The sequence below is a fragment of the Sturnira hondurensis genome, unplaced genomic scaffold (genome assembly GCF_014824575.4).
Source record: "Sturnira hondurensis isolate 20B ecotype Veracruz unplaced genomic scaffold, ASM1482457v3 Scaffold0006413, whole genome shotgun sequence".
Lineage (NCBI taxonomy): Eukaryota > Metazoa > Chordata > Mammalia > Chiroptera > Phyllostomidae > Sturnira > Sturnira hondurensis.
This window is the reverse complement of record NW_028079044.1, coordinates 55,429,989-55,455,967: the sequence shown is the minus strand read 5'-3', so window position 1 is coordinate 55,455,967 and position 25,979 is coordinate 55,429,989. Positions and strand designations below refer to the sequence as shown.

Below are 25,979 nucleotides of genomic sequence, written 5' to 3'. Positions count from 1 at the left end.
AAGTCACGGCCACATGCATGCTGACCACTGACTACGTGTCCGTAAAACCCAGAGCCGAGGGAGAAATGTTTCAGTGAAAGGCCCATCACAGTGGCCTCGTGTCTGCGACGGCCACCCCACCGCGCCGCACCCCTGAGGCCCTGGTCCAGGCCCCCAGCTGTGGGAACAGCTCCCCCCACAGGACCACCTCCCTGGAGGGCCAAGCCCAGGGAGCTGACAGGCTCCAGGGAAGCCTCACAGTGTGAGATGGAAAGGCGACCAGAGAACCAGTAAAAGCCAGAGCCCGCCTTGGCTCCCTTCACCGGGACAGGTGCGGCTCGGTGCTCATGGCCCGTGTCTGTGGGTCGAGTCTCAGGCACCCCCACTGTTCATGGGGTTTCACAGATTCTCGCTCCTCCCTTCAAACAAAGCACACATGCGATCTGGTTTTCGAGGACAAAGACGTCCGTCCACTCATTCAGCAGACACCTGGTTGTCGCACGGCGCCCGGCGCCTGCCAGACCCACCCCCCTCCCCCTATCGACCAACTCATCACTTTGGGGCAACCACTCAGAACTGGGGGTCTGCTCGTCTGGCCTAGTCCAGGTGAGCCCTCATTTCACGGAGACCCAGAGGCCCAGAGAAACAGGGTGGCCCACCTGCAGCCGTAGCTGCAGCTCCAGGCAGGGTGCTGCCCCGCACACCAGCTGCCGCCAACGGGGCCTGGGCACACCCAGCCCACAGCGTGCAACCTCGTGCCCCCGGGTCGGCACGCGCTCCAGGCCTGCCCAAAGCTGAATTGACAAGCTGGGGACCGCAACAGCAGGAACGGTTCACCAGCCTGGTTCACCAGCCCGCAGGGCTCTGTCCAGGGAGGGGGTCAAGAACTACTGAGTGAGCCGCCCCATTTCCAGGGGGCTGGACTGTCTCAGGCACAGACAGCCCACCGAGCGAGGCCGCAGCCTCTTCCAGACGTCGCTGCAGAGGACCAGGTTTGTCCCTGTAGGACCATGACGCCCTGACCGGTGGTGGCTCAGCTGGTTAGACCCCATCCCTACACCTCAGTTGCAGGTCCACTCCCCAGTCAGGCAGCAACCAAGCGCACCAGTAAGTAGGACAAATCAGCGTTTCTCTCCAGGGTCATGGGTTCTGCAAGCCTTGGCACACGGAGAACCGCAGATGTCCGCTCCACTCCCCAAGGGCCCAGGCAGGCCTGGGCCTTCCAGACAGCCACCACCTGCTGTGTGTGCCCCAGGGACTCACTGCAGCTGTCCCCTCCCCCACTGCCTTCAGTTCTGGGGGAAAACTGCGTGAAGCCCTGCCTAATCACACCTCTCACCAGTCGTTTCGAGGACCATTTAAGATCTACCATGAATCCACCTGAGAAAACTCAGTTCTGGGAGAAGGGAAAACGGGTCTGGGTCCAGTCCCCAGGATGCAGAGTTCGGAGCCCAGTGTCACGACTCCGTAAGCACACCCGAGGCCACCGAACCGCACACTTCTGAACACCCATGATGGCGGGTGTGTGTTCAAGCACACACACAAACTCAGTGATTCCAACACCTTCCCGTCAGCTCCGCTCGTGGGAAACACCTGTCTCTGCCTGCAGGTCTCAAGCTACTACTTCTTCTCACCCAGTTTCACCGGGCACCTGTGAAACTTGACAGGGGCCCATAGGCACTTGACACCTGTCCACTCTGAGGCGAAACTGCTCACGCCTGGACTCCTGGAGACCCAGGGCTCCTTCTAGTCCCACCACCGTGCGGAACCAGGACGAGTGAAGATGCATGAGACTCCGTCTCTTGGGTGCCTGTGTGAGCGGCAGTGCAGTTCAGCCACATCACCCGCCTCGTGGCTTTGGGCCTCGTGGCTTTGGGCTCACGTGCTTTGGGCCTCGCCGCAGGAGATCTGCCCCATAGGCCCGGCACTGCAGTAAACTAGTGATACTGAGAACAGCCGGAACCCACGTCTCCAGAATTTCGAAAGACATGCCTGAACAGGATACTGAAAACGGTCTTTTATTTAGTCATTTTTGCTTACAATTGAAACTCTGGGAACTCAAAATTAACGTCCTTGCCCGTGAGCTTCTTGTAGACCCCAGAGAAAGTTTCAACCTACGAGGAAAAAAAGAACCCGTCACAGATCACAAAATTCACATAGGTGCCCGTCCTGCAGCCCCCTGGTTCCGTGACGACGTGCCCATGTGGCGCTTCTCCCCTCCGCCAACGGCACCGAGAGGACAAGGCCCTGCAGGGGGTGCCCTCCGCAGGCCCAAGGGGCCATGGGACAAGACGCCACACCGAGCCCTGCACCTGTGCCCCTCTGGGCCACGAAGACGAAGCCCCTGGGGACCCACGGTTGGCCCACATTGGGGACACTTTCCCAGCAAAGCAGAAGACTGACAGCACCCCCCAGACCCTAACCGCCTCACAGCCCTACTGAAGGTCAAACCAGGGAATCACTTTACCTCCTATTTCCGGATAACGTAAACCGTGCCCCCGCCCCCCGCCCAATTCTTCAGGGAGCCCGTTCTGCTGCATCCCCGCCCCCAGCCTCGCCCAGCAGCTCCCACCTTGTGCTCCACGTTGTTCTGCTGGGCTTTATCCAGATGCACCTTGATGAGCCGGCTGCCGTCCAGCTTCACGCGGATCCTCTTGCCCACGATCTCACTCGGGAACACCAAGTCCTCCAGGATGGCGTCGTGCACGGCTGTCAGGGTGCGGCTGAATGAGCAGGACAGAGTCAGCCGTGGGGGCTAGGCCCCCGCTCCAGGTGCCTGTGCCCGCTGCAGGTTGGAGTGCAAACGGCAGCCTCCAGGTCCCGGAAACCACACTCAAGCCGGTTTTAGCCCCTTCAGCATCGCCCGTCACCTGCAGTGCTGGTGTGACCACACCGCTCACCCACGACAGCTCCGCCGGCCTCCGAACACCACACACCTACCCCTCGCTCACACATGGCTGCGTTCGGCCCCGAGATGGGTCGTTCAGCAGCTCCAGGACACCAGCCCCTGAGGGTCCCCAGCCCGGCACCCCACCACGCAAACTGCTGGCCTCCCGGGAATCACCCCGCCCCCACAGCACATTTGGCTGCTGATGGCACCTATACCGGAAGGCCCCGGAGGGGTGGCCGGGACTGGGGGGCAGCATGAAAGAGGAGACCACCCCTCCTTTCAATGTTTGGGGAGCGGCCCTGGGCTGGTGGGGGGTTTCTCCAGGGACCTGCTACTGGGCCAGACACCGCATGGCACCAATCCACCCTGCCTGCCAGGCCCCCCCCACACGGTGACTGTTTCCTGATGGCTCTGAGGCCTTGCTGGGACAGGCCACAGACAGCACACTCCGAGGCTGCCCTCGCCTGTCCGAGAGCAAACCAGACAGACAGCCTGACCCAGCCCTGCCGCCCTGGGTCTGGCGGGTTCTCAGTGGCCGGTGCGAGGCAGGCACATGGGCATGGGGATGTGCGCATGACTCCCCCCGAGTCAGTCACCCCAGACTCTGTTTTGGGGGGGGGGCAGCGGCAATGCCCGCTTAACCACCAGGACCAGAGGCCAAGGTGTAACGAGAGAAATCCTCGACTCTGCTGTAGGGCCAGAGAAAAGGCCCTTCCAGCATCTACTGTGCAAGGGAAAACACCCGCTGAGAGCAGACACCGGCCTGAAGGCAGGCCGCCACACCTGTCGCTTGGAGCGCAGTGAGCGGTGCCCGAGAAACCCGGGAGGCAGCTCTGGGAGCCGGAGGACGAGACGCCAAGCAGGGAGCCAGTCCCTGAGCATATACAAAGCCCGGGTCTGTCTTCACCCTCAGACGCCAATGGGACTCTCAGGAGCGAAGTCACAAGACTGCTTTCTTAGGCGCCCTGGTTAGCCGGCTGAAAGCCCACTCTCCCCTGCACTCACTCTCCCGCAAACTACCTAGAACTCTGAGGCCGCGCCAAGTGCTGACAAGACAAGCTCAAAGCACAGAGCCCTCGAATTCAGCCCCCAGAACCCCGCACCTGACTTCCCAGCCACTGCCACCTGACGTGGCGCCGTAACGCCAGCCCACCCTCCTCCACTCTCCAGGGCATCGAAGAAGAGGCTGAGACTCCCCCACCAGCATTACTGCGACGAGCCAGCTCTCCAAGCCCAGGTCAGTTCCCTATCCTGTGTCTTACTTACTTTAAAATAGAAACCCAATTCCCCCAACTTTTAAGCAAGAATAAGGACACACTGCACACCCCTCAAAGCAGCCCACTTGGCACTCAGAGGGACAGCAGACCATGTCTCCTGGGAAGGTCTGCAGGGACCTGGCAACTGGGCCCCTGGCACGGGGGCCAGAACGGAGGAGTTGGCTCCCAGCACCTGAGTTTGTGCAGACAACCCAAATCAATCAAGTTCATGCACACTGTCCACCACTGTGCCCAAGGACAGTGACATGTTCAACCCCTGGTGCAGGCACCAGAAACACATAATTTAGCCTTAATCCACAGCAAAACAAAAGTCAAAGACGATGCACCCAGCCCCCAGCCCCCAGCCCCCCCCCCCCCTGCGTCCTGAACTAAGAACCGCCCTTCCCCATCCCCATGCTTTGCAGGGGCGCTCGCTGGAGAAGTGGCTCCCTTCTTACCCATGGAACCTCACAACAGGGTTTTCTGTGACCATGGGCAACCCACGTGCACAGCTCTCCTGAGCCGCCCCCCCCTCCCCGCTGTGACCCCCGGAAGCGGACTGCAGCACTCAAAGCTCCCGGAAGTCACCCGCTGCCACAGGAGCAGAGCATGCCCTGCTGACACCGATGGAAGACTCACCTCCTGGGGCGCTTCTGCTTGTTCTTTGTGCGGCTTTTCCGAGTCGGCTTAGGCAGAATTCTCCTCTGCAAGATAAAACCAATCATGCAGCAGCAACAAAAGGACCTGAGGTTGGCAGGAAAAGCTGTCCAACTGCTTTAAAAGAAAAACCGTCCACAGGACGGACTCAAGCTCAGAGCAGGTCAAACGACGGAGAGCAAGTCAGGGACAACTCCTTGAATCTCTGCCCTGCTCGCCCGGCCCCAGCGGACGTTCCCGAGCACCTCTCCTCCGTCCGCCCCACGGGCCTCGGCCGACAACAGGGACCGCAGGCAGGCGAGCCTCCTGCAGGAAGCCCAGCCCAGACCGACCTCTGCCCCTTCGCCGGACCACCGCCTTCAGCACCTACAGCTGCCCCGTGGTAAAACCGGAAAGCAAGCCGCAGTTTCAGTATTAATAGCAGAAGAGCACTCGCCTCCGCATCCCGCCCAAGTGCACCTCTCCCTGCTCTCTGCCCCCCGAAACGCTCTCTGGAGTCACGACAGCTCGTTCCAATCAGCCTGAGACCCGCAGGAGCCCAAGTCCGCGCCCGTGGTCCCGCGGACCCCCGGGCCCGAACACCGACAGCGGCTACCTGCGCGATGAAGACCACGTGCTTCCCGCTGAACTTCTTCTCCAGCTCGCGAACCAGCCGCACCTGGATCTTCTGGAAGGACTTCAGTTGAGGGACGGGGACAAAGATGATGATAGCTTTCCGGCCGCCACCGACTTCGATTTCCTAAAGAAAACACACCCGCGCTGCGGAAGGTCCAAGCCTCCGCGCCCCGCTCAGCTGCGGGGCCGGGAGCCTCATCCACACCCGGACGCCCGAGCCCCCGACCCTTCTGGAGCCTCTTCCCGCCCCTGTCCCACCGCCGCCCCGCGCACCGTCGCGCGCAGGGCCGTACCTTGGCCGCGGTGATGTTCAGCTCCCGCAGCTGGGCCTTGAGGTCCGAGTTCATCTCCAGCTCCAGCAGAGCCTGCGGAAGAGGGCGGAGGCGACCTCAGCGACCGTGTGCGGCCGCTCGCCGAGGACGCGCGACAAGGCACACGGGACCGGGAGACCCGCGTTGGGCAGCCCCGCCCCTCACCTGGGAGATGCCCGACTCGAACTCGTCAGGCTTCTCGCCATTGGGCTTCACGATCTTGGCGCTCGAACTGAACATGGCCGTGTCCTAGAACCACAGACAACTCTAGGCTGAGCGGGACGCCGCGCCCCGACCCACCCCGCCGACGCCATCTGGGGACACACGCCGCCTTATCCTCCGTATCCCCAACCGGTGAGGGGGGCCCGGCACTCCAAGGCTGACTCCAACGTGTGTTGCCCGCAAAATTGGCAGAAAAGTCCCAGCAGAGAACAGGCCCCACACTTACCTGGGTGAGCGCCGGCCCGGGAAGAGGCCTAAGTCTCGCGAGAGCTCGTCAAATCCCGGCGGCGGAAAGGAAGAGGCGGGAACTAGAGGAATCGGAAGAACCATTGAGAAATGGCAGAAGCCTAGAGAGTCCCGGAAAGTGGCTCCGGGGAACCAGTGCGCTGGTAACACTTTTCCTGCTGGGGCCCCTCTATTTCGGTTCCGTTCGCGAAAGTTTCCTTGCCGGCTCCTAGGGTTTGAAGCAGCAGCCGGGCAGCAGCTTCGACTACCGTCGACGACAGGACGTTTGAGAAAGGCCAGCCCCCCGAAGACCCTAACTTCCCACTGAATCAGGGAAAAGGAATCTGACCCACATTCCAGATCAGCCTATGGAGAACCAAACGAGATGGGGTTTCTCGGAGCTCTTTGGAGACGTAGTGCCTTAGGGATGAATGTGCTTCTCGGCTCATGGACTCCATGGTGCGGCGACAGTTCTGAGCTGTCTCTAGACAGCCCCCAGCTGTTCGGAAGGGCTGGGGTCAGAATCCCAGGGGCGGAGGGCGGGATGCTGAGCAGGCGACCCGAGAGGTCGGGACAGCTGACCCGACCTGAGAGGGGCGCGTGATCGAAAAGCCTGGAGGGGAGGTTGTGATGGGAGGTTTGGGGGCGGTGAACTGCTTTGGGAAAGTGTCTGCCATTCTGCTATGCTGTTGCAGAGACACTGCCCTCAACACCCTCCCCACCCCACCCCACCCCCCCGCCCCGCAAACCCTCTTGGTTACGGTTACAGTATTACCCACCAATGTTGAAGAAGTGTTTATATCGCCATTTTACTTTTTATCCAATCTCAAGAGATTCCCCATTACCTTTGCTTTCTCCCACCTCCTATCTGTCACCATTGAATTTCATGTAACTTCCTTATGCCTCCTTTGATTGCAATATACAAAATAAGCTGCAAAACTGCCATTCTCTGGAGCATTTGCCCAATCCGTTGAGATTTTTGCTTCCCAGCAATTGCCAGTTTGGCTCATATGAACTCACAAAAATTGTCTATGGGTTTGAATGGTTTTTTTAAACTTTTATTTATTTTTAGAGAGAGGGGAAGGGAGGGAGAAAGAGAGGGAGAGAAACCTGGATGTGTGGTTGCCTGTCGTGCATCCCCTACTGGGGACCTGGCGCACACCCCAAGCATGTGCCCTGACTGGAAATCGAACCTGTGACCCTTTGGTTTGCAGTCCTGCATTCAATCCACTCAGCCACACCAGCCAGGGTTGAATGTTTCTTGGGCTGACCATTTAAAATGTAGAAAAAGTAACACGATTTTTGTCATTAACTGATCACTCGTTCATCTTTAATATATATCATTAAAAGCAACACCATTCTTCCACCCATACTCATGAAATATGTTCAGGATGAAAGGGGTTAGTTAGCATGACAGTGAGAGCACATGTGTATCAACCCATGTGAGAGACGACAGAACAGTGTCATGAGCTCCATTTTTCAGAGAGAACAGACTAAGCAAATCACCAAGTTTACACAGCTGGTAGGTAAGTTATCGCTGGAACTCAGTCAGTGTATGTGAACTGCACAGCTCGGACAGGAGCAGGGAGACCACTGGGGGAAATGGAACGATTACACACACACACACACACACTAGTGTACGTCTACCACTTAGTTCTCAAGTGTGTTCACAGCGAGTTCTCCTTAGACCTTCACAATTCGGATGTTTTCACACTAGTGAGTTCATCCCATTTGTCAATGAGGAAACTGGAAATTACTTGACAAAGCCTTGCTGAAACGTCCCCAAGGTACGAGAATTTTTCTCGAATCATTCTTATTAACAGGTCATTTCAGGTGAACCAGGATGGCCACATGTAGGGTTAAATAAATAACAAAAGTACATTGTCTCTGGAAGATTGCACTTAAAAAGCCCATAGCTCAGTGATTTACCTACATTCCTTGGGCTACCAGGGGGCATTTCCTACTGCCATCCATGCTGAGGGAACAGACTGGTAAGACCCCTGAAAGTGCACATGGAAGGAATTGGGGCAGGGACATCCAAGCTTCTTTAACACCCGAAGTGGATTATTTTGCTAACACCCTTGTCTCATCAACAGGTCTTAGTTACAACCATGTAATAATCAGTTGTAATCGTTTGATTAACTCGTCCCTTTAACACCAATAATCACTTAAAAGTGTACATTTCAATTTTAAAGACGTCATTAAAATTTAATAAAACAATGTGTAAACTAGAAACACCTTGGCAAAAATATTTCACCTGTAGTTCTCACTGCCCTGTTTCACTGATTGAAATTTTAAACGCAGGCGACCACTGTGACAAAGGACGACCACAGCCAGCCAACTGACTTGGAAAAACAAGTCCTAAGTAGGTTTAACCCCTGGATCTCGCTGGGGCGCGGGAGGGGACTGCTGTCAGAAAGCACTTTTCCCTGGACCTTGAGTCCTTTTATTTACAAGCCCCACCTCCTTTCCGGCCCCGGAGAAAGCCTGGCCACGCCCACAACCCCCAGAACCCGCCCACACAAGCACTCTTCCTCACTCGACTCCAGTCAACCCCCCTAGACCACGCCCTGCCATAGACTCCGCTCTTCCCCTGGCCACCCCCTTGCCGCCCAGAGCCTTCCTTCTCTCCACATTCGCCAACTTTCTACGGCCCAGTCGCGACAGCCTAGACCCCGCCCCTTCCCAGCCCCTAGCTCCCCCCGCCCCGCCCCAGAGTCCTTCCGGCTCCAGGCCCCGCCCCGGCCCGGCCCCACTTCCCCGCAATTGTTGAAACTGAAGAGCGAGGAGCTCCAGGCCCCGCCCACCGACCCAGCCCCTCGGGGTCTAGAGTCATCTCTCCGCGCCGCCGCCGGGAGTTGCGTCCACAAGTTATGGCGGCGCGAAGCCGAGAGGGGAGATGCTGGCCGGTCCCTGGGAGTGAGCGATGACCCGACTCCTGATCGCGGTGCAGAGAGTCGCTTTGGCAGCCGTGCGCTGGAACAGCGGCAAGCCGGGCATGTTCTACGCCGTGAGGAGGGGCCGCAAGGCCGGGGTCTTCCTGACCTGGTGAGCGAGCCGCGCCGCCGCGGAAGCGATCGCTAGCATGGTTTTTCCGAAGACCCCAGGACTGTAGTTTGCTTCGAAGACCCCAAGACTGTAGTTTGCTTCGAGTCCGAGGAACGCCGTGCGGTGCTGGTGCGCCGTCTAGTATGCAGAAGGGGTGGGCAGGCGAGATGAAACCACACACCGTGAGGCGTGGCTCTGCCCCCGAGAGCGGGCAGCCCAGCCTGCTCTGACGAGTCCCAATCCGGGGAGAGAATCACCTAGAAAGGGGGAGCGGGACCGAGGGAGGGGGAGGAAGTGACAGTGCCCTCTGTTCCAGGGACGAGTGCAGAGAGCAGGTGGACCGGTTTCCCGCCGCCAGGTTCAAGAAGTTTGCCACGGAAAAGGAAGCCTGGGCCTTCGTCAGGAGCTCTGGGAGCCCCCAAGATTCGCGAGGTAGTCGCGGCTCACGACCCTGTGCGGTTGTCGCCTCTTCAGAGCCCTTCCTGCCCCCAGGTGTCACTTGGTCTGTATAGCCAGCTAATGAGCAGATAGAGAAGATGTGGTTGGTGACGTTTCTCCTTTTTACAGACTGGGGGACAGGGTAAGAGCAGGTGAGATCATTGGAGCTGTTCCTGGGGAGATTCGAGTTTGGGGTGTCCTCCTCCCTCGAGAGATGACACAGCACGCACGTGTAGTGGAAATGAGCTCGCAGGTTTGTTTACGAAATGCACTTGAGCATGAAGGTGCAGGCTGGCATCCAGCTGGTCTGAGTGCGCCGACCGCTGGGGTTTTAGGGGTTGTGTGCTTGCAGTCAGCTTCTAGGGCCCCCCTCCCCTCTCCAGACCTTTGCGTGAATATACAGTTTCAAAGGCTCTCTTTCCCAGATGGTGGGAACGATCCACAGAACTCCAAGGGCTCCCTCCTCCTGTGCTATCATTGGAACCCCTGGCGATCTTGCCTGACCAGGCTGCAGACTGCTGAGTGGAATGAGTGAGATGTGTCTCCCTCCCCCTGCCTCCGAGCGCTCTGTCCTGCCTGACAGGGCCTGTCAGTGACAGTGTTAGGGACAAGCCAGGACTGGGCTCTCTTGTTTCCGCTCAGTGTTCTCACAGGAATTTATCTGAAAAAACACCTGCCCTTGTTATTGTAACGGATGGGGGATGGGCTGCAGTTCTGGAGTGAGGAGTGGTGTTCTTTTCCCAGCATGCTCCTGGAGGGGGTCCCTTTGTTATGAAGACAGGGCTACCCAGTGGGAACCCAGTTCCCCGTGTTACAGGGACGGTAGTTGGTTGAGGTTGCAGGCCAACCACAGGGACGGCAGGCTTGCGGGATGCACAGTGACTGCTTTAGAATGCAACATTTTAAAAGATGGATCTTAACCAATGTTGAAGAAGTGGGGTTTTTTCCATTAACTTTACTCACGGGGACTTTTGCTGCAGGAGATTAAGGCTGAGCAGAGGGGAGTTTGATCAGCCCGTGTAGCGCTGTCTCCAGAGCCCACTAGCTGCTCCAGCACCGAGCAGCTACCCACGTCCTGGAGCCTGGGACGGAGCAGAATTTGGACAGTGGCGGTGATGCCGGGAAGCTGCCCTGAAAGGCCCATTTCCTGGGCGGCAGAAGGGACTGCCTTTGCCACCGCCCTGCCCTCCACCTCTCCAGCTGTTTGAAGAGGCTCTCGGGAGACAGTCGCACTGTCCCCTCGGGTGGAGAAATCAGTTCAATCAGTTCGGGACACGGAGCCAGTTCGGAAGTGGGGCTCCTCTCCTGGTTGGTTTCTTACTATTTCCCATTCACAGGTTTTTTGTTTTAACCGATGAGTAACTTCCTTGTATCTGAAGTTTTCCAGTACAAGTATGTGTCTGTTTAGCATGGACTGTAAGTATTCAGGCTGGTTCTCTATGTCTGTGGGTCTGCCCTCCTGAGAAGTTCACACCACCTCCCACTCAGTGACCTTCGTACAGGTACACGCACACACACAGGTGTGCCCGGGATTTCGGGTTCAGTCCCAGCACGTCAGGGAAGCCAGTCACGTGGATTCGGTCTCGCAGTGCATCTAGAAGCTGCGTTCGCACCGCCCTGCAGAGTGTTGGGTCTGCCTGGAAAGCGGTGCACACACCTTAATGAAAAACACTCTTCTGCTCACCACCACCACCTGAGCCTTCAGCAAGCTGGAACGGTTTTGCTGGCGAAGGGCCTTCACCCCGAAGTGAAGGCTGCTTTCTGACCAGGGCGGTCACTGAGGCCACAGAGGCCATGGCAGTTTCTTAAAGTCAGACTGAAGTTTGCCGCGTCGATGGACTCGTCCTTCCAGGGGCTGTTTCTCTGCAGCACACATGCTGTTTGAGAGCATTTTGCCCACAGAATTCTTACAGAGTTTGAGTCAGCCTCTCAGGCCCTGCCGCTGCTTCGCCCTCCGAGCTGGCGTCGTATCCTAAGTCCTTTGCTTCCTTTTTAACCGCTTCCGCAGCAGCACGGCCAGCAGGAGCTGACTCCCAGTCGAGGTACAGAGCTCTGCTGGCCCACACTGGCCCTGCTCCTCCATTCAGAGCTCTGCTGTGTGCCTGAGCAGCTCGGTCATGGCGCCACCTAATGGCCAGGCGCCACTTCTAACTCGCTCTCTAGTTTCCCTGCAAGACTCTCGTCTTTGTTTTTTCTGGAAGGAGGCAGCCCCTAGGTTCTCAAGCTCTGTGTGATGCCAGAGCGTTCGTAACCCTTGGCATATCCACCGTCAGCATCTAAACCAGATTTATTTTTTAACAGGGGCTTTGCTCTTCACATTGCCCTTACCAAGCCTGCCCTGGAGAGTGGAGCATGAAGTACAGGACCTGAAGTCTGAGGGTGCGGACTGTGTTAGGTCGTCCGCTTTTACAGGGCCGCGCACACAGGGTGTTTGAAGCCTGATTTGGTGATGTGAACTGACTCGCTGAATTGCTGGATTCTTGGTCACTTTGCCTTGGGTTGGTTGTCTCTGGTTTCCGAGCAGATGCTGTCTTTCAGGGCAGAAAGATGGACGCGCACAGGAACCGCAAGCAAAAGCCAGCAAGCGCCTCCGGGAGGCCCTGGCCGCTGGTGAAGAGGAAGACTCGGAACCACATGCGAAGTGCGGGAAGCAGGCCCCGGGGCCGACGGTGCCCGTCGGCAAGGACTCCTTCTCTTACATGGGTACAGCTCTCAGGTTTTTAGTTTTCAGTGTAGGTGAGACTATATGTGTAAAAGCTTTTCAGCTTTTTAATGGGGGAAATCTGAGCTGATGTTTTAACATCCTCATTCTTATCTGAAGGACATTTTATTTAAATGTCTCTACGGTTGCTGTTTTGTGTTTGATCACGTGGTACAGAATTATTACGAGTTCGGACACTCACAGGAGGGCCATTCTGAGGGTGCCTAGTGGCAGACACTGATCTTCTGAAATACCCGTGTCCCCTGGGTGCACAGCACTCCAGGTCCCCGAGAGAAAGCACGGCAACCGTGGCGTCTTCCACTGAGGCAGGCCTAGAGGGAGGCCTCCCGAGGACCGGCCGGCACGGCGTCTGACCCTTTCGCTGCCCGTGTCTGCTCGACAGTCAGCCCACCTCCCCCAGGGGATGCCGCTGGGGCCTGTCCCGCCCCCACTCCAGCAGCCGCCCGCTCTCGTTCTCCAACTCACAGTCTCCTTTTTGTCCTTCACGTGTGTGAACAGAGACTGGGAACGAGCAGTGTTTTCTAGAAACAAGTCGGTGTGTTTGTAGGTCTGTGTTTTCCCCCAAGGAGAAGCTGTTTTCCGGTCAGGGTAGGGAGCGTTTGGTCAGGCGGTGTTGAAACCAGGTAGACCAGTTTTGCGGTTGCGGTTTTTACGTGCCCCCACCCCAAGGGGTCTTGACGTGGCCGTCACCAGAAGGGAAGGAAGCACATGCTGTGGGTGGTTGGGGATGAGCCACCTGCAGCATACTGGCAGTGGCTGGAGGCACGGTGACACCTCCACAGGCCTGGTGCGGCGCAGGTGCTGGCAGCTGACGTGGCAGTGGTGAGGGAGGAGGCTGGCAGGTCGATGGTGCCCAGTCCAAGTGACCAGGGCAGGCCCCAGCCCTGCCCCCGCCAACTTCCTGGGAGAGAGGGAAGCCTTGTGAGCACACATACTGCCTCCGTTTGTCCCCAAACCCCCACCTCTGACCTCTCCAGCCACCCTGCTGAGGGTCCTGTTAGTCGGTGGGGGCCAGAGGGTAGCCTCCTGTGAGTCCTGTCCACCTCGCCCTTTACAGTACTGGTGTGTCAATCACACCCTCTGTCTCAGAAGAAAGCCGGGCGGAGCCCAGCTTACTGGCGGCAAGTACACTGAGAAAAACAAACAGCAGCGTTTGTCAGAGGCCCTGACCTTGTGGCAGCGAGGTCCCCATCAGGCCGAGGCACTGCTTGTCTGGGAGGATGGCTCCTTCGAGTGAAGGAGACCCCTGCCCCTGCTCCCAAGGAGAGGGACAGTGACGTGGCTCTGTGACCCTGCAGTGGGGCTGTGAGCAGCACCTGCCACAGCAGTGGGACCTAGGTTTTCCAAATGACATCCCACCTGATGGGTGGGCCTCAAACACGAGTGCAGTCCAGGCAGAAGGTGTCAGGTGCCCCCGTGTCGGGAAGTGATCATGTTTTTTAGACAGGAGACCCCTGGAGAGCTGTAGAATACCCTCTGAGTTTGACGTGCTCACTCCAGCACAGTACGTGCTAGGTGAACTTCAGGTTCTGGTGGCGTTGGGCCAGCAGACTCAGTGAGCGTCCATTCGTCTGTCTGTCTGTCCATCCATCCTATAGGAGAACACGTCATCGTCTACACGGACGGCTGCTGCTCCAGGAACGGGCGGAGGAGGGCGCGCGCAGGGATCGGTGTTTACTGGGGGCCCGGCCACCCACTGTGAGTAAACAGGGCAGCAGAGGGTTTTCCCTGTCACCAGGCCGAGTTCTGGAATGAACCGGGCAGGCCCTGCCTGCTCTTTTACCGTTGGACGAACAGCTCGGGCGGGGGTGGGCAGTGCTGTTCCCAGTGGGGAGCTTCTGAGTCTTGCTGATGAGCCTTCACACGGAAATGACTTCAGTGCCCCGCCCTAGGAGAGGCCCGGTGTCCCGGGGAAATGGCTTTGGCAGGGTGCAAAGGGACAGGTCACAGGACTTGGAGCCCACCCTGTCACCACGACTCCTGAAGGTGCAAGGGGCCCAGTCAGGGTGTGTGACCGGGGATGCGCAGCCTCGGGTGCACGGGAGGAGAGAGGGCGCGTTTAATGGGAGCTGCCCGTTAGCAGTCCCACTCAGCGCTTCTCCCAGGCTGTGCCGTCCGTCTGCACAGCGCCTTCACTTTGGTCGCATCAGCTCTGAGCCCCGTGCGCGCTGGTGAACTCGTGTGCACCGAGCGTCACAGGTTCGCTGCCAGCCCAGGCCACAGGCTCTCCCTTCTCAGCCCAGAATGGCATTTGTCTTTGACCTTGGTTCAGTGCTCCTTCTTCAGCAGCGCACGTGGCATTTTCAGTCAAATGCTAATGTTGCTCATTTGATTCTGAGGGCAGTCTCCATGTGGTGCTTTCGTATTGCAAACAAAAATATGTATTAACCTGTTACAATTTTATTCTCTTCTGTTTTCAAACCAGAAATGTGGGCGTTAGACTTCCTGGACGACAGACCAACCAACGAGCGGAAATCCATGTAAGTTACCAGTTGTAGTTCTCGTTTCTAGCCTTGACTGTGAACATGCCGACGGCCTTTTACCATCTGTGTGTTAGATACTCAAAGTCCAGAAGAGACAGGTGTGGGGCAGCAGCAAGTGTGAAGGATCGGAGCTTGCAAGAAAAGTTATGGGACACTTGAAACGGATGTCTCCACAGAATTTAGTGTTACACGTAGCGTTATTTCACGTAGAGAACACGGACATTACAGTCCGCACAGGAAGAGAGGGATGGCTTCCGTCTTGACGTAACTGAACACGAGCCGTGTGAGCGCTGAGCGCGCTCTGCAGCCTGACGCCTGACCCTCTCCCCAAGGCGGCCTGCAGGGCCATCGAGCAGGCGAAGGCCCAGAACATCCACAAGCTGGCCCTGTACACGGACAGTATGTTCACCATCAATGGTGAGCGCTCCCCTTCTGCTTCCTCCAGTGGGTCTCCGGTAAACTTGCCGGAAACAGGGACTCCCTCCCCCGTGGCGGGCACTGTGTCAGGGCGGGACCCGCGTCCCGTCCGCCGATCTGGAGCCCGGGTCCGCCGCCCCAGCGTTTGCCAGGCACCTCATCGTGGCGGGGAGGCAGATGTGGGCCCGCTCCCGTGGCACTTCAGGTCTTAGCCTGTGTGGTGACCGCGTGCTGGTGGCCTCTTTGGGAAGTGCCATGTGTAGGAGCACAGGGAGTGACGGTGAAGGCTGGGGCCGGCTTCTTGGCGGAGGGGGCACCCTAGGCTGAGAGCTGCAGGTCAAGTACAGTTAGGGTGAAGGGAGGAGAAGGGGAGGGTTTCGGGTCTGCCCGAGGTGCCCACACGGCCCAGGGAAGGAAGGGAAAGGTCCAGGGTGCTGCTCAGAACACAATTGCGGGTGGGCGGGGAGGTCGGGGGAGGAAAACGGCCACACACCGGAGACTCACAGCCGGGGGCGTGGCTCCCAGGCATCACCCACTGGCTGCAGGGCTGGAAGGAGAACGGGTGGAGGACGAGCACCGGGAAGGAGGTGATCAACAGGGAGGACTTCGTGGAGCTGGACAGGCTCGTCCAGGACATGGACATTCAGTGGGTGAGTGTCCCCTCGGGGGCCCTGTCTGGTGGCCCTTAGGACCGAAGTCTCAGCCACCCCGAGAGGTGATGCTTCTGTGAGTGGCTTGGTGACGCAAGTCTAAGGGACAGGTTCCCTCAACACATGTTGCCTTGTGTGTCTTCCTGTCGTGTGAGTGGTGCCGCTTCACGGTGAAGCACGGGGGACAGGCAGCCCGTGTTAGATGAAGCTGGTGTGGAATGTGTTTTCCTGAAGGTGAGGTTGTGTGATGAGCACCCTAGTAACGCGACTTTTTCCCTAATGGAAGTTTCCTTCCCCACCCTGCCTTGCTGGCCAGGCCCCCTGACAGCCTGCTCCCAGCCCAGGTGTGGCCCCTGCATGCAGCGTGTGCAGGGAGTGGGTGTGCGTGCCGTGCCGTGTGTGCACACACCCACATGCAGCGCGCGTGCTCTGCCTAGAAGGCAGGACGAGCAGTAAGAGCCAGCCTGTGCGGAATTGGAACAGATCAGGCCAACGCATGGCCTGGACACGGTGCCTCGGGGGCAGTCCCTGTGCCCTTCTGGGTTCGGAGCCCAGTCAGGGCCGGGGAGCTGCCTCCTGCTCCACCCACTCCCGAGGTTGAATTCCTCACCAGGAAGGAGCAAAAGTGAAAGGAAAGCTCTCTTTGACAGATGCACGTTCCCGGTCACTCGGGATTGGTGGGCAATGAAGAAGCGGACAGATTAGCGAAGGAAGGAGCTAAGCAGCCTGAAGTCTGAAGGGAGTCCTGGCTGTGCTTGGAGACCTGGAGCCGGTGGCTGTTCTGTGGCCCCTGTGAGAAGTGGAGTGTGGGCGACGGGGGTCCTTCTGCACAGACTCAGGAAGGCGACTGGGTCCCGGGACTCCGCATGGAAAAGCTGCTTCGGCGTGCAGTGGACTCAGTGTCCTCATAGACTTGAGACACATTTGGGATTTCAGCTTTATGCTGTTCTGGGCTTGCTGCGGTTCTCATTTGTTTCATTGCAGTCTGCACGAGAACTTTCGGGCTTCGTGTACTAAGGATGTGGTGATTAAAGGCTGGTTAAGCAGTGCAGACAAACCTGGGCCTGTCTGGAAGATTCGTCTCCCTGCCACTTGGCAGGACTGAGTCTTGGGACTTTGGGCTTGGCCTCGGAGGAGGGGCTGGGCCTCACTGGCCTGGGCGCCGGGCACTGGGTGGACATGCTCCCACGCAGCCCCAGCGCCTAACTGGCCTGTAGGGTCAGTCCCGACCTACAGACCAGGATGTACCAATAAATCCTTTAAACTTGTCCTTGGCTGTTTTTGTTAAAAGCTCCATGCAAGCTTTAAAAATGTCAGACACGATCATTAATTTGTGTCTTTATTACCCTTTACGTCAGAAACAGGGAAGAGGACAGTGAACAGACGGATGGCGTATTGAATTGTCACTACAAGGTGGACGCCCCTGTGACCTCCCCCAGGTCCAGAGGCGGCTTTGCCAGAGCCCTGAGGCTCCCCGTTCGTTCACAAGTCTCTTGATCCTGTGTCCAAACTTGTGCGGTTTGGTGTGGCCCCTGGGCTGTCTGCCCTCCAGGCCCTGCAGCCCTGGTCTCGCTGTCCATGTGCTCACAGCACTGCCCTGTCCTCACTCCCTGCAGGGCGGTGGCTGCACCAAGGCCTGTCCAGACCCAGGTTCCGTGCCTTTGGCGGGATGCTGGCAGCGCCGGTGCCCACTGCTTTGGTCCATTCGTGAGTCGGGGTGTCAGAGCTGTGATACTTGGCCAGGCTGCCTGCCTTCCCCGGCTGGAGTGGTCACAGGAGGTGCCCATGCCGCTGTGGGCTCCCAGCGTCAGTTCACAGAGTGAAGGCCGGTTGGTGCTGAGGTGACAGTCGGCTCCCGCCATCCTTGGACACCGACCTGTGTATTTCTGTAACATGTGAGTGGTGACCACCGTGCACAGAGGACCTGGGACCTGATCATCCCACCGCAGCCTCACGAGGTTCTGGCTCGAGGCCTCTGGCACGTGCCTGCTGGCCCCCAGCACCCAGACCCCCCCTCAGGCCCTGTTCTTGCTGTTCGCCCTGCCTGGCTCCCCTCCCCACAGGTGCGTTCCCTCCCTCCCTCCCCTCCTTCCCACGTCTGCCCAAATACCAGCATCCAGCCTTCCTGGCCACACCTGCACACATGATTCTGCCCCCCCCCATCCCCTCCTGTCCCTCCTTACTCCCCTTCACCTGCTCTGCTCTAGCGAACTGACCCAGCACTCTCTACCTTCAGACCTCCACGTTTGTTTTGTCTGCCTCGGGCGGGGGATGGGGGGGGCGCGGGCCTCTGAAGGCAGAAACTGCCCTCCCCACTTGCTCACCGCTGGGTGCCCAGAGCAGGTGCCCTCAGAATGGTCAGAGGGAGCAAAAGCCAGGTGCTGGCCCTCTGCAGGGAAGGGGCGGAGATGAGACCCCTCCCCCACCCCCTGCCCCCACAGGTGGACTCCGGACCCCGGGTAGCTGGAGCCGCACCAGCGGACTGCATCCTGTTGGTATGAGTGTGCTCTGCCTGGGTGAGGCTGCCTTCTGAAAAACTCCCGGGGTTCAGATTTCAAGGCCTGTGTTTCCACACTCCTGTGGGCGCTGCCACTGCGGAGATTTGGTCCCAAGGCCTGCTTCGGGTTTCCAGTCCTGTGGTGCTCCTGTTTCTGCTCCTCCCCACAGACCTGCCTCCGAAAGCCCCGGGCAACCAACAAAACCAGTTTGGACGCACAAACAAAGCCTCATTTACTTTACTTTGAAGACAGGCTTCCTGTTTATGCCCCTGGAAATCTTGAGCGAATCTTACACTGTTTCCCAAAATCTGGTATGAGGTCTCAGCAGTGACCACTGCCCTCCCACGCAGGACAGTTCTAACAGCAGCAGTGGGCACGAGGGGCGAGCTGCGCCCCCCCAGCAGCGGGTCTGTGCCCCTCCGGTGCCTGGACAGTGGGCCAGCGCTGGCGGGTGCTCCCTGCTGTGGCCACAGCAGCTCACTGGTCTGGTCACCGCTTCAGCCCCTCGGTCTCACCTCTTATTCCTGAACTTGTCCCAGTGTTTTCGAAAGGAGGTTCTGTGGGTACATTTGGAGCTCCTGTCTGCCTCCCCAAAGTGTCTCAGCTGCCCTCACTAAACAACTTTCTCATTGCAGGCCTCACCATTTGTCAGAGGAGAGAAAAGGTTTTGACCTAAAACTCGCAAATGCTCTCTCTCAACCTATGTCACAGGGAGCGCTTCTGGGGAGATGATTTCTCGGAACCAGTGTCTTGAGGCAGGATGACCCCGATGGCGACAAAGGAAGAGTGAGGGACCTCACACCACAGTGAATGTTAGGTTTTATCTCTGTCTGGGAGGCACGAAGGTTTGGCAGAGAGGCTGCCGGTGAGCCGGCGTCTGCCCGGGAAGAGCCTGGAGTCCCACGGATGTCTGCGGCCTCGTCTCAGATGTGTCAGCCCAGGGACGTGTTCTCCTCCTCAGTAGCTGGAGCAAAACTCGGCCACTGTGGCCTCTGGGCAGCTGTCTCCGAGTGGCGCCCCCTGTCTCCAGTTCAGAATAGTCACACGCACAGACGGCTTGTTTCTTAATTCAAAATACCATCACTTTTTGTAAGAATTGTTGGAATTTCTCAAATGCACAGAAAAAGAACTGTTTCAGGACTGTGCGTCTCTGCACCCAGCATCACTGTGTCGCTGGTCTCTTGTCATCTGTGCCTTTGGTGAACGTGCCAGGTGTCCTGGACTCCGGGTGTGGGGCATCCCTGTGGGTTCACCCTGGGTCCCGCTGCTCACGGTGCTCGGTGCTCGTTTGCAACTGGACCCCGAGTCTCACGTCCAGCTCACTGGGCGGCTCTTTCTCGTGATGTGCCCCAGGAATTTCGCTTCTCCACCAAGCACTCCAGGGGAGTCGCTTGCTCCCGCCAAGGCCTCCTGTTGGTCAGGCCCTTTCTCCCTTAATTTCTGTTTTCCAGAGATGCCCCAGGCTGTCCCAGTCAGCAGACAGGAGCTGGGGTCGCCCTGACGCGGGTCTGCAGACCAGGCTCCCACAGAGGGCCCGTCCTGGCGTCCAGGTGGGCTTGGTGCTCAGAGTCAGGGCCCTCATGCTGAGCAGAGAGAGTTCTGCTGATCTTATCCTCTGTTCATTAGGAACTGTCCGAACGCAGGGCCCTTGGCAGTGCCCTGTGTGCGGTGAGCGCCTGCTCCCCCAATGCCATCGACGTCCTCAGGCTCTCAGAGACCCATGGGGTGACGTGTGGCTCTAGCTGGCCACCTGGACCTGTCCATGGGCCTGGGTACCTGGACACTACAGAAAAGCTCCTTTCCCTGGAGTGAGAAGCTTGCCCATGAGCCTCAGAGCAGTGACTGCACCTGACGCCCCTGACCCTGGGTGTCCTGGGTGCCGTCTAGTGGGATTGCTGAGAGCAAACTTTCTCAGGCGGTGTGGCGGGTGGCGTGGGTGAGGAGACAGGTGCCGCAGCAACATCGAAGGTGGAGCCCTGGTGGGAGCAGTGGTTGGTCGAGAGAGGGAGAGAAGGCGTTCTAAGGAGAGGGTGTGCAGAAACGAGTGAGATACACATACGCTTTCTGCGCAGGGTTTCTGAAAGTCCTAGAGCCGACTGCACCCATGCACTTTGGAACTGGGCTGCCTTAGGTCAGCCTGGCTTGAACCCTCTGGGTGGTCTGTGACTTGACGCCCTGGGGCAAATGGCTGGGACCACCGGATCCTCTTTGGCTGATCGCCTTGAAAAGATAAAGCTAGGCAGATTGAGCAGCTGGATTTACTTTTCTCTTCAGTTAAGTAGGCAAGAAATATGAAGATCGGGGAGGGGAATTGTGTTTTTATAATTGGTTTTAGAGTGGGGAGGGGAGAGAGAGAGAGAGAGAGAGAGAGAGGACCTCATTGATTTGTCAACATGAGAAACATCCAAACCGGTGAGAATTCTGTGAGTTTACTTGAGCTGAACTGACAACTGCTGGGAAGCAAACTCTTCAGGGGCTGAGAAAACAGCAATTTACCACCTGTTCTAAACGTCAGACTCAAAGGGGAACCCGTGAGGGGGCCCATGACACCCACTGGTGCCGGACTGATTGGGGAGGCAGGAGAACGCAAAAGGGGGGAGACCTGTGGGATGGGATAAAAAGTAAAACGACAGACACACACCTTTTCCACAGGTGAGTGCAGGGCAGGTGACAGCCAACAACTAGCGCAATGACAGTGACGAGGGTGTTTGTGGTCCCAGCTCTGGTGTGGTGGTTGTGCTTTGGGGGGGTTCGAAAAGGGAATTATTTGGCTATTCCACAGGTGTGTTACCTTAGAGGCAGAGGGGACAGGCTCAGTTAAGTGACCTTCCTTAGGGGAAAACAGTGCTCTCGCATGACGTGACCCACCACGACCAGCCTTTAGTTAGGTTTTCATTTCAGACCACGCTGTGTGGTTACTGAGGTCTTTGAGTGTGTAAGGCCCGTGCAGGCCTCCTCTGAACTTGCCGGGTTTAGTTAAGTGGCCCGTTTTCCCGCCAGTTTGTCGCTGCACTGACTGATACATTCATGCATGACGCATTTTCAATGATGCAATGAGGATACCTTGGTTGATGCCTGTGTGTGCCCTGACCAGGGAGGGAGCCCTTGGTATATAGGGAGGATGCTTTCACTCACTGAGCCACCGCCAGGGTGTGTTGGGTGTTTTTACTCTGGACGCGTTGTACTTAAAATGACAAGGTAGTATTGCAGAAACCGTTGGAGTGGCCAGGCAGGGATACCGGGGTGCCCCGGTAATCACTTGGCGGCACGGATTTAGCAAAACCACCTGTTTTGGTCTCTGCAGTCCCTGTGGTCAACTATCAGTTGTTCCATCTCTGTGCACTGGTGACTGCAGCCGCCGGGAAGCGCGCGCGCCGCCCGGAGTCCGTGTTTATTCCCAGAGCGGCCTCTACCGAGTGCCAGGCGCCAGTCCCCAGACTCAGGGTAGGCTCAGCCCCCGCCGGCCCCGCCCCGCTGCAGGCGTCCCCGGACGCAGGACCCGCCCTCCTCAGGCCAGAGTGAAGCTGTGTTGCCTGCTCGCTGCCACTGTCGCCATGGTGCAAGCCTGGTACATGGACGACTCCAACGACGACCCCCGCCTGCCCCACCGCGCCGAGCCCGCCCGCCCGGTCGGCCTGGAGCAGCTGCGCCGGCTCGGAGTCCTCTACTGGAAAGTATGCGAGCACACGGGGCGGACGGGCAAGGTGGCCCTTCAGGTCTCCCCAGCCCGGCACACTGACCCTCATCCCGCCAAGTGCTCCAAGGCGAACGGGACGGCGGTCGGGTCGGGAAAGGGCGGAGGCGCACGGGTGGTGGGTGGCCAGGGAGCACTGCGCAAGCTCAGCGGTGGGGCCGGATGGTCGGCCTCCGGGGCGCACTGTGCATGCTCAGTAGCAGCTGGCCGGCCCCGCCCCCAGTGGGACTCGGCGCGGGAGGTGACGAGCCGGGGTGACACCGGGCCGGCCGAGTTGAGGGCCGACGGCAAGGGGTGCGTGCCAGGGCGGCCGCACTGCTGCGAGGTCTGCGCTCTCGGCGCAGTTCCCGGCGCAGATCCTGGGGGGCCCAGCATGGGAGTCAGTCTGTGTGTCTGCTGTGCGTGTGTTAATTTATCTTTCCCTGGTGTCTCTCTCTCTCTGGGCTGAGATGGAACATTTCTGAGCAATGAAAGGGCTTGCAGTGTCCGTTACGGCAGGAAAACAAGTTTTGTTTGAGAATAAAGTGAAGACACCCACAGTCCGAGCATTCAGAAGGGGTCCCGGCCGCCTTCGGCGGCGCCCCGGTGCCTGGGAGGTACTGTTTCCCTCCAGCTAACCGCAAAGGGCCAGAGACGCGCCTGGAGGAGCCCTGGAGTTACCCGTGGGCCAAACCAGGCCCTGCCTTCTCGTTCTGTGGGCGGGGCAGAGGCCGCCTGGGCGACTGACGAGGTCTGCGGTCTTGGTCACGCGAGCCGAGGAGCGCAGTGCTTACCTGCTCCAAGTGGCCCAGGGCGCGGCAGAAAGCGCTCTGTCTCCCACACACAATTTCACGTTAGCCCGTCGTAGAGCCTAGCGGGAGTGTGCATCACTGTGGCGGGTCTGCCCACTTTCGGAGTGATCATTGCAGAGGTTAATGTGTTCACGATGAGTAGTTTGATAAATTCTGGAGTCTGTTTAGTACTCGTGATACCGTGTGCATTTTTATAGCAGTTCACAGCAAAACGTGCTAAATTCGATGTCATTAGTTTTCTTCAGGCGTTCAGACTGATTCTGGCCAGCTGCTGCCTGGGGGAGGGGCTTTATACAGGTGACATTGATACAGGACCTTAAAGAGCCCCTGGGCTGTGGCAAAGGAAGAGGAGAGCGTCTTAGGTGTAGGAAGCTGTCTGGAGCCAGGGCATGGGGAGGCAATGCATCAGGGCCGTTTGAAGTAGCAAACTCTCCTATTTGATTTACAATGTAGGTGAAAAAGAACAGTAGGGAATAGGAGCAGAGTTCAGAAGAAAGGGCACCTGGGACCAGATGACAGAAGGCCCCCACCCAGCCTGATGAACTTGGGCTTCACCTGCAGGCTCTCAGGATGCAAACGTGTTGGTCCCAGGAAAACCGAGGGGCGGCAGAGGCCACGGGAGCTTGGCGGGACTGCGGGGTGGAGGCTGGCAGAGGGGCCACCTGGGAAGGAGGCCTGGCTGTGCGCGGGCTGGAGGCCAGGAGCCCTGAGTGGGGTGGGGGCTGGGGGCGGGGGGGAGTGTGAAGAGGAGCCAGGGAAGGACTTGGGAGCCAGGAGATGGGACCTGAACACAGCCGCATTACTTTTAGCTGTTAGGGAGAACGGGAAAGCCTTCGAAGACCAGGGGAGGCCAGGAAGGAAGGCTGGTTAGGCGTGACAGAGCCCTGCTGGGAGCCAGCGGCGGGAGGCCTCGGGAGAGAAGGGCCGTGGGTCTCCTTGCATTCACGCGCTCTCCTTTCTGCTCTTTGAACCTCCTAGCTGGATGCTGACAGATACGAGGATGATCCGGAACTAGAAAAGATCCGGAGAGAGAGAAACTACTCGTGGATGGACATCATAACCATCTGCAGAGAGAAGCTGCCGGATTACGAAGAGAAGGTGATGTGGGCCGGGCCACTGGCAAAGGGGAACCGTTACAGCCACTCCCGATACGCAGGTTTCTTTAACGTGCCCGTTGGGTTCCATCGCAGAGGAACGCACGTTTGCGTAAAGTTGTTACGTCAGGGGAGAGGCACAGACATAGAGTCAAACAGACGGAAATTCTGTTTATGAAGTTGTGACTGCCCTCCTCAGACTTTCATGCGGCTCCTGACCGCCCAGCGTGGTCACGTGACTGCGCGGGTGATCTGTGCGGGGTGGGGAGCAGGAGCCAGGGTGTGTCTGGGAGTCGTGCTCTGCACGTGTGAGCTGTGTGGCTGTGTGTTGCCGGGGCAGTGACCTGGCCGTGCTGCGCCCCGTTTCCTCACCGTCCAGTGGGGACAACAGCCAGCACCCCGGGGAGGCCTATCGCATATTGAGAACTTTGCCCGGCAGCTGCTAAGGCCCACGTTGGCGTTAGTTCTTTTCCGGTCGGTGGTTGCTAGGTTTCATAAACTGTCCAGGCTCCCGCCCCTTCTCCCTGCTGCTCTGCCCGATTCTTATGGGAGAGTGTCCACCCACCTCGGTCGGGCTGTGAGGCCGATGTGCGCGCCCCCGCTGGGCCTGTGCGCCGGGCCTGCACTCGACTCAGCGCCCGCCCCCGCTCTAGATCAAGATGTTCTACGAGGAGCACCTGCACCTGGACGACGAGATCCGCTACGTCTTGGACGGCAGCGGGTACTTCGACGTGCGGGACCAGGAGGACCGCTGGATCCGGATCGCCATGCGGAAGGGAGACATGATCACCCTCCCCGCGGGGATCTATCACCGCTTCACGCTGGACGAGCAGGTGGGGACCGCAAGTGACCTGAGATCCCTCCGTGCGCGGATGCCCGGAGGACAGAGTGCGACCGGCGTGCTGAGGCGCGAGAACGCGACACGGCGAGGACCGTCACCTCGACACCGGGGTAACTAACAAAGTGCTGGCTGTGCTTGTGTGTTTTCCAGAACTATGTCAAGGCCATGCGGCTCTTTGTGGGCGACCCGGTGTGGACGGCGTACAATCGGCCGGCTGACCACTTCGTGGCCCGGGAGCAGTACGTGGCACTGCTGGCTCAGATGGCGTAGCTGCACGCGCCCCCGGCGCCGGCCCCAGGCAGGACAGTAGCAGATGGTCTGGTGCCGTCCTCGCGTCTGTGTCATCGTCCTCGTGTCTGAGGTGTGGGTTGGAGGTTGGGAGAGCTTCCCTTTGCAAAATTATTTGATCAGAATATGTTTTAGTGCAAGGAGCCATAAAACGGACTTACGTCAGAGCCACTGGGAATGTAGACAGTCCCCGTCCTTTTCTGTAACTCGGTCACCCGGCACCGCACAGAGTTCCACGTGAACCCCCATGAGTCCCATGTCCCCGCTCATCACGGCCTAGCCGCCCCGTGGGACCCAGCTCCGTGTCTTTCAGCAGCTGGCAGTCAGGGCCACGCCTGCCTGAGCGCGGTGTGAGCAGATGCCAGGACCCACCGGTAAAGGCACTCCTCTGCCAGACACTGCGGGGGCGGGGTGAGCTCTCACACGAAGGGATCCTGCAGTTGCTCACACTGTTTCAGTAGCTGCCTTAATTCCGTGCTTGTGCCTTGAAGCCACCTTAAATTCACATACACGTGGCTCGTTCAGATCACCCCACGTAGGTCTTTGTGTGATCAAATCTGCCGTAATTCTTATCTTATGTGCTACTTTGTTTAGTGTGAGATTTCGGGGTTCAACTCCCTGGTGTATATTCTGTTACAAGCAAGCTTTTGAATTTTAACAAGAAAATGGTACATTAATTTTTTTATTCAATAATTCTGAGATGCATTTATGCTTAATTGGTTATAATCATTTAAAAAACTAAAATCAACATCACGTTTTGAAGGGTAAATTGTTTTATGTACTTTAAAAACTGGAATAAAAAATCTCTGTGTTAAGCCCTGGCTGGCATAGCTCAGTGGATTGAGCGTGAGCCTGCAAAC

At 58.1% G+C, this 25,979-nt stretch overlaps 3 protein-coding genes across 4 annotated transcripts; 2 read left to right on the top strand and 1 right to left on the bottom strand.

The window, feature by feature from the left end:
* Nucleotides 1-1,981: 1,981 nt before the first annotated feature.
* Nucleotides 1,982-6,258, bottom strand: RPS7 (ribosomal protein S7). The gene is made up of 7 exons (XM_037048668.1): nt 6,157-6,258; nt 5,874-5,957; nt 5,691-5,762; nt 5,378-5,521; nt 4,765-4,829; nt 2,552-2,702; nt 1,982-2,093 (listed from the first exon to the last, which is right to left on the bottom strand). The coding sequence occupies exons 2-7, from the start codon at nt 5,946-5,948 to the stop codon at nt 2,016-2,018; spliced, it is 585 nt and encodes a 194-aa protein (XP_036904563.1). The 5' UTR covers nt 5,949-5,957; nt 6,157-6,258; the 3' UTR covers nt 1,982-2,015.
* A 2,717-nt stretch (nt 6,259-8,975) lies between these two features.
* RNASEH1 (ribonuclease H1) lies at nt 8,976-17,181 on the top strand. Of its 2 annotated transcripts, XM_037048665.1 has the most exons (8): nt 8,977-9,203; nt 9,520-9,635; nt 12,180-12,344; nt 13,962-14,061; nt 14,789-14,843; nt 15,179-15,263; nt 15,789-15,913; nt 16,564-17,181. In XM_037048665.1, the coding sequence occupies exons 1-8, from the start codon at nt 9,082-9,084 to the stop codon at nt 16,648-16,650; spliced, it is 855 nt and encodes a 284-aa protein (XP_036904560.1). In that variant the 5' UTR covers nt 8,977-9,081; the 3' UTR covers nt 16,651-17,181. The 2 variants fall into 2 exon arrangements, with proteins under 2 accessions (XP_036904561.1, XP_036904560.1); XM_037048666.1 differs by lacking the exon at nt 12,180-12,344 and having other exon boundaries at nt 8,976-9,203.
* Nucleotides 17,182-21,888: 4,707 nt separating this feature from the next.
* ADI1 (acireductone dioxygenase 1) lies at nt 21,889-25,934 on the top strand. The gene is made up of 4 exons (XM_037048664.1): nt 21,889-22,085; nt 23,875-23,994; nt 24,644-24,823; nt 24,982-25,934. The coding sequence occupies exons 1-4, from the start codon at nt 21,966-21,968 to the stop codon at nt 25,099-25,101; spliced, it is 540 nt and encodes a 179-aa protein (XP_036904559.1). The 5' UTR covers nt 21,889-21,965; the 3' UTR covers nt 25,102-25,934.
* Nucleotides 25,935-25,979: the final 45 nt, after the last annotated feature.

Bases quoted from the DNA above. Each gene is read 5' to 3' on its own strand.
- RNASEH1 (XM_037048665.1), top strand. From the start codon at position 9,082: ATGACCCGACTCCTGATCGCGGTGCAGAGAGTCGCTTTGGCAGCCGTG. The intron at 9,204-9,519 runs GTGAGCGAGCCG...CCTCTGTTCCAG, and splicing joins GCCGGGGTCTTCCTGACCTG to GGACGAGTGCAGAGAGCAGG. The intron at 14,844-15,178 runs GTAAGTTACCAG...CCTCTCCCCAAG, and splicing joins ACCAACGAGCGGAAATCCAT to GCGGCCTGCAGGGCCATCGA.
- RPS7 (XM_037048668.1), bottom strand. From the start codon at position 5,948: ATGTTCAGTTCGAGCGCCAAGATCGTGAAGCCCAATGGCGAGAAGCCT. The intron at 4,830-5,377 runs GTAGCCGCTGTC...TTTATCTTGCAG, and splicing joins ACGTGGTCTTCATCGCGCAG to AGGAGAATTCTGCCTAAGCC. The intron at 2,703-4,764 runs GTGAGTCTTCCA...CTGCTCATTCAG, and splicing joins AAGCAGAAGCGCCCCAGGAG to CCGCACCCTGACAGCCGTGC.
- ADI1 (XM_037048664.1), top strand. From the start codon at position 21,966: ATGGTGCAAGCCTGGTACATGGACGACTCCAACGACGACCCCCGCCTG. The intron at 22,086-23,874 runs GTATGCGAGCAC...TGAACCTCCTAG, and splicing joins TCGGAGTCCTCTACTGGAAA to CTGGATGCTGACAGATACGA. The intron at 23,995-24,643 runs GTGATGTGGGCC...CCCCCGCTCTAG, and splicing joins TGCCGGATTACGAAGAGAAG to ATCAAGATGTTCTACGAGGA.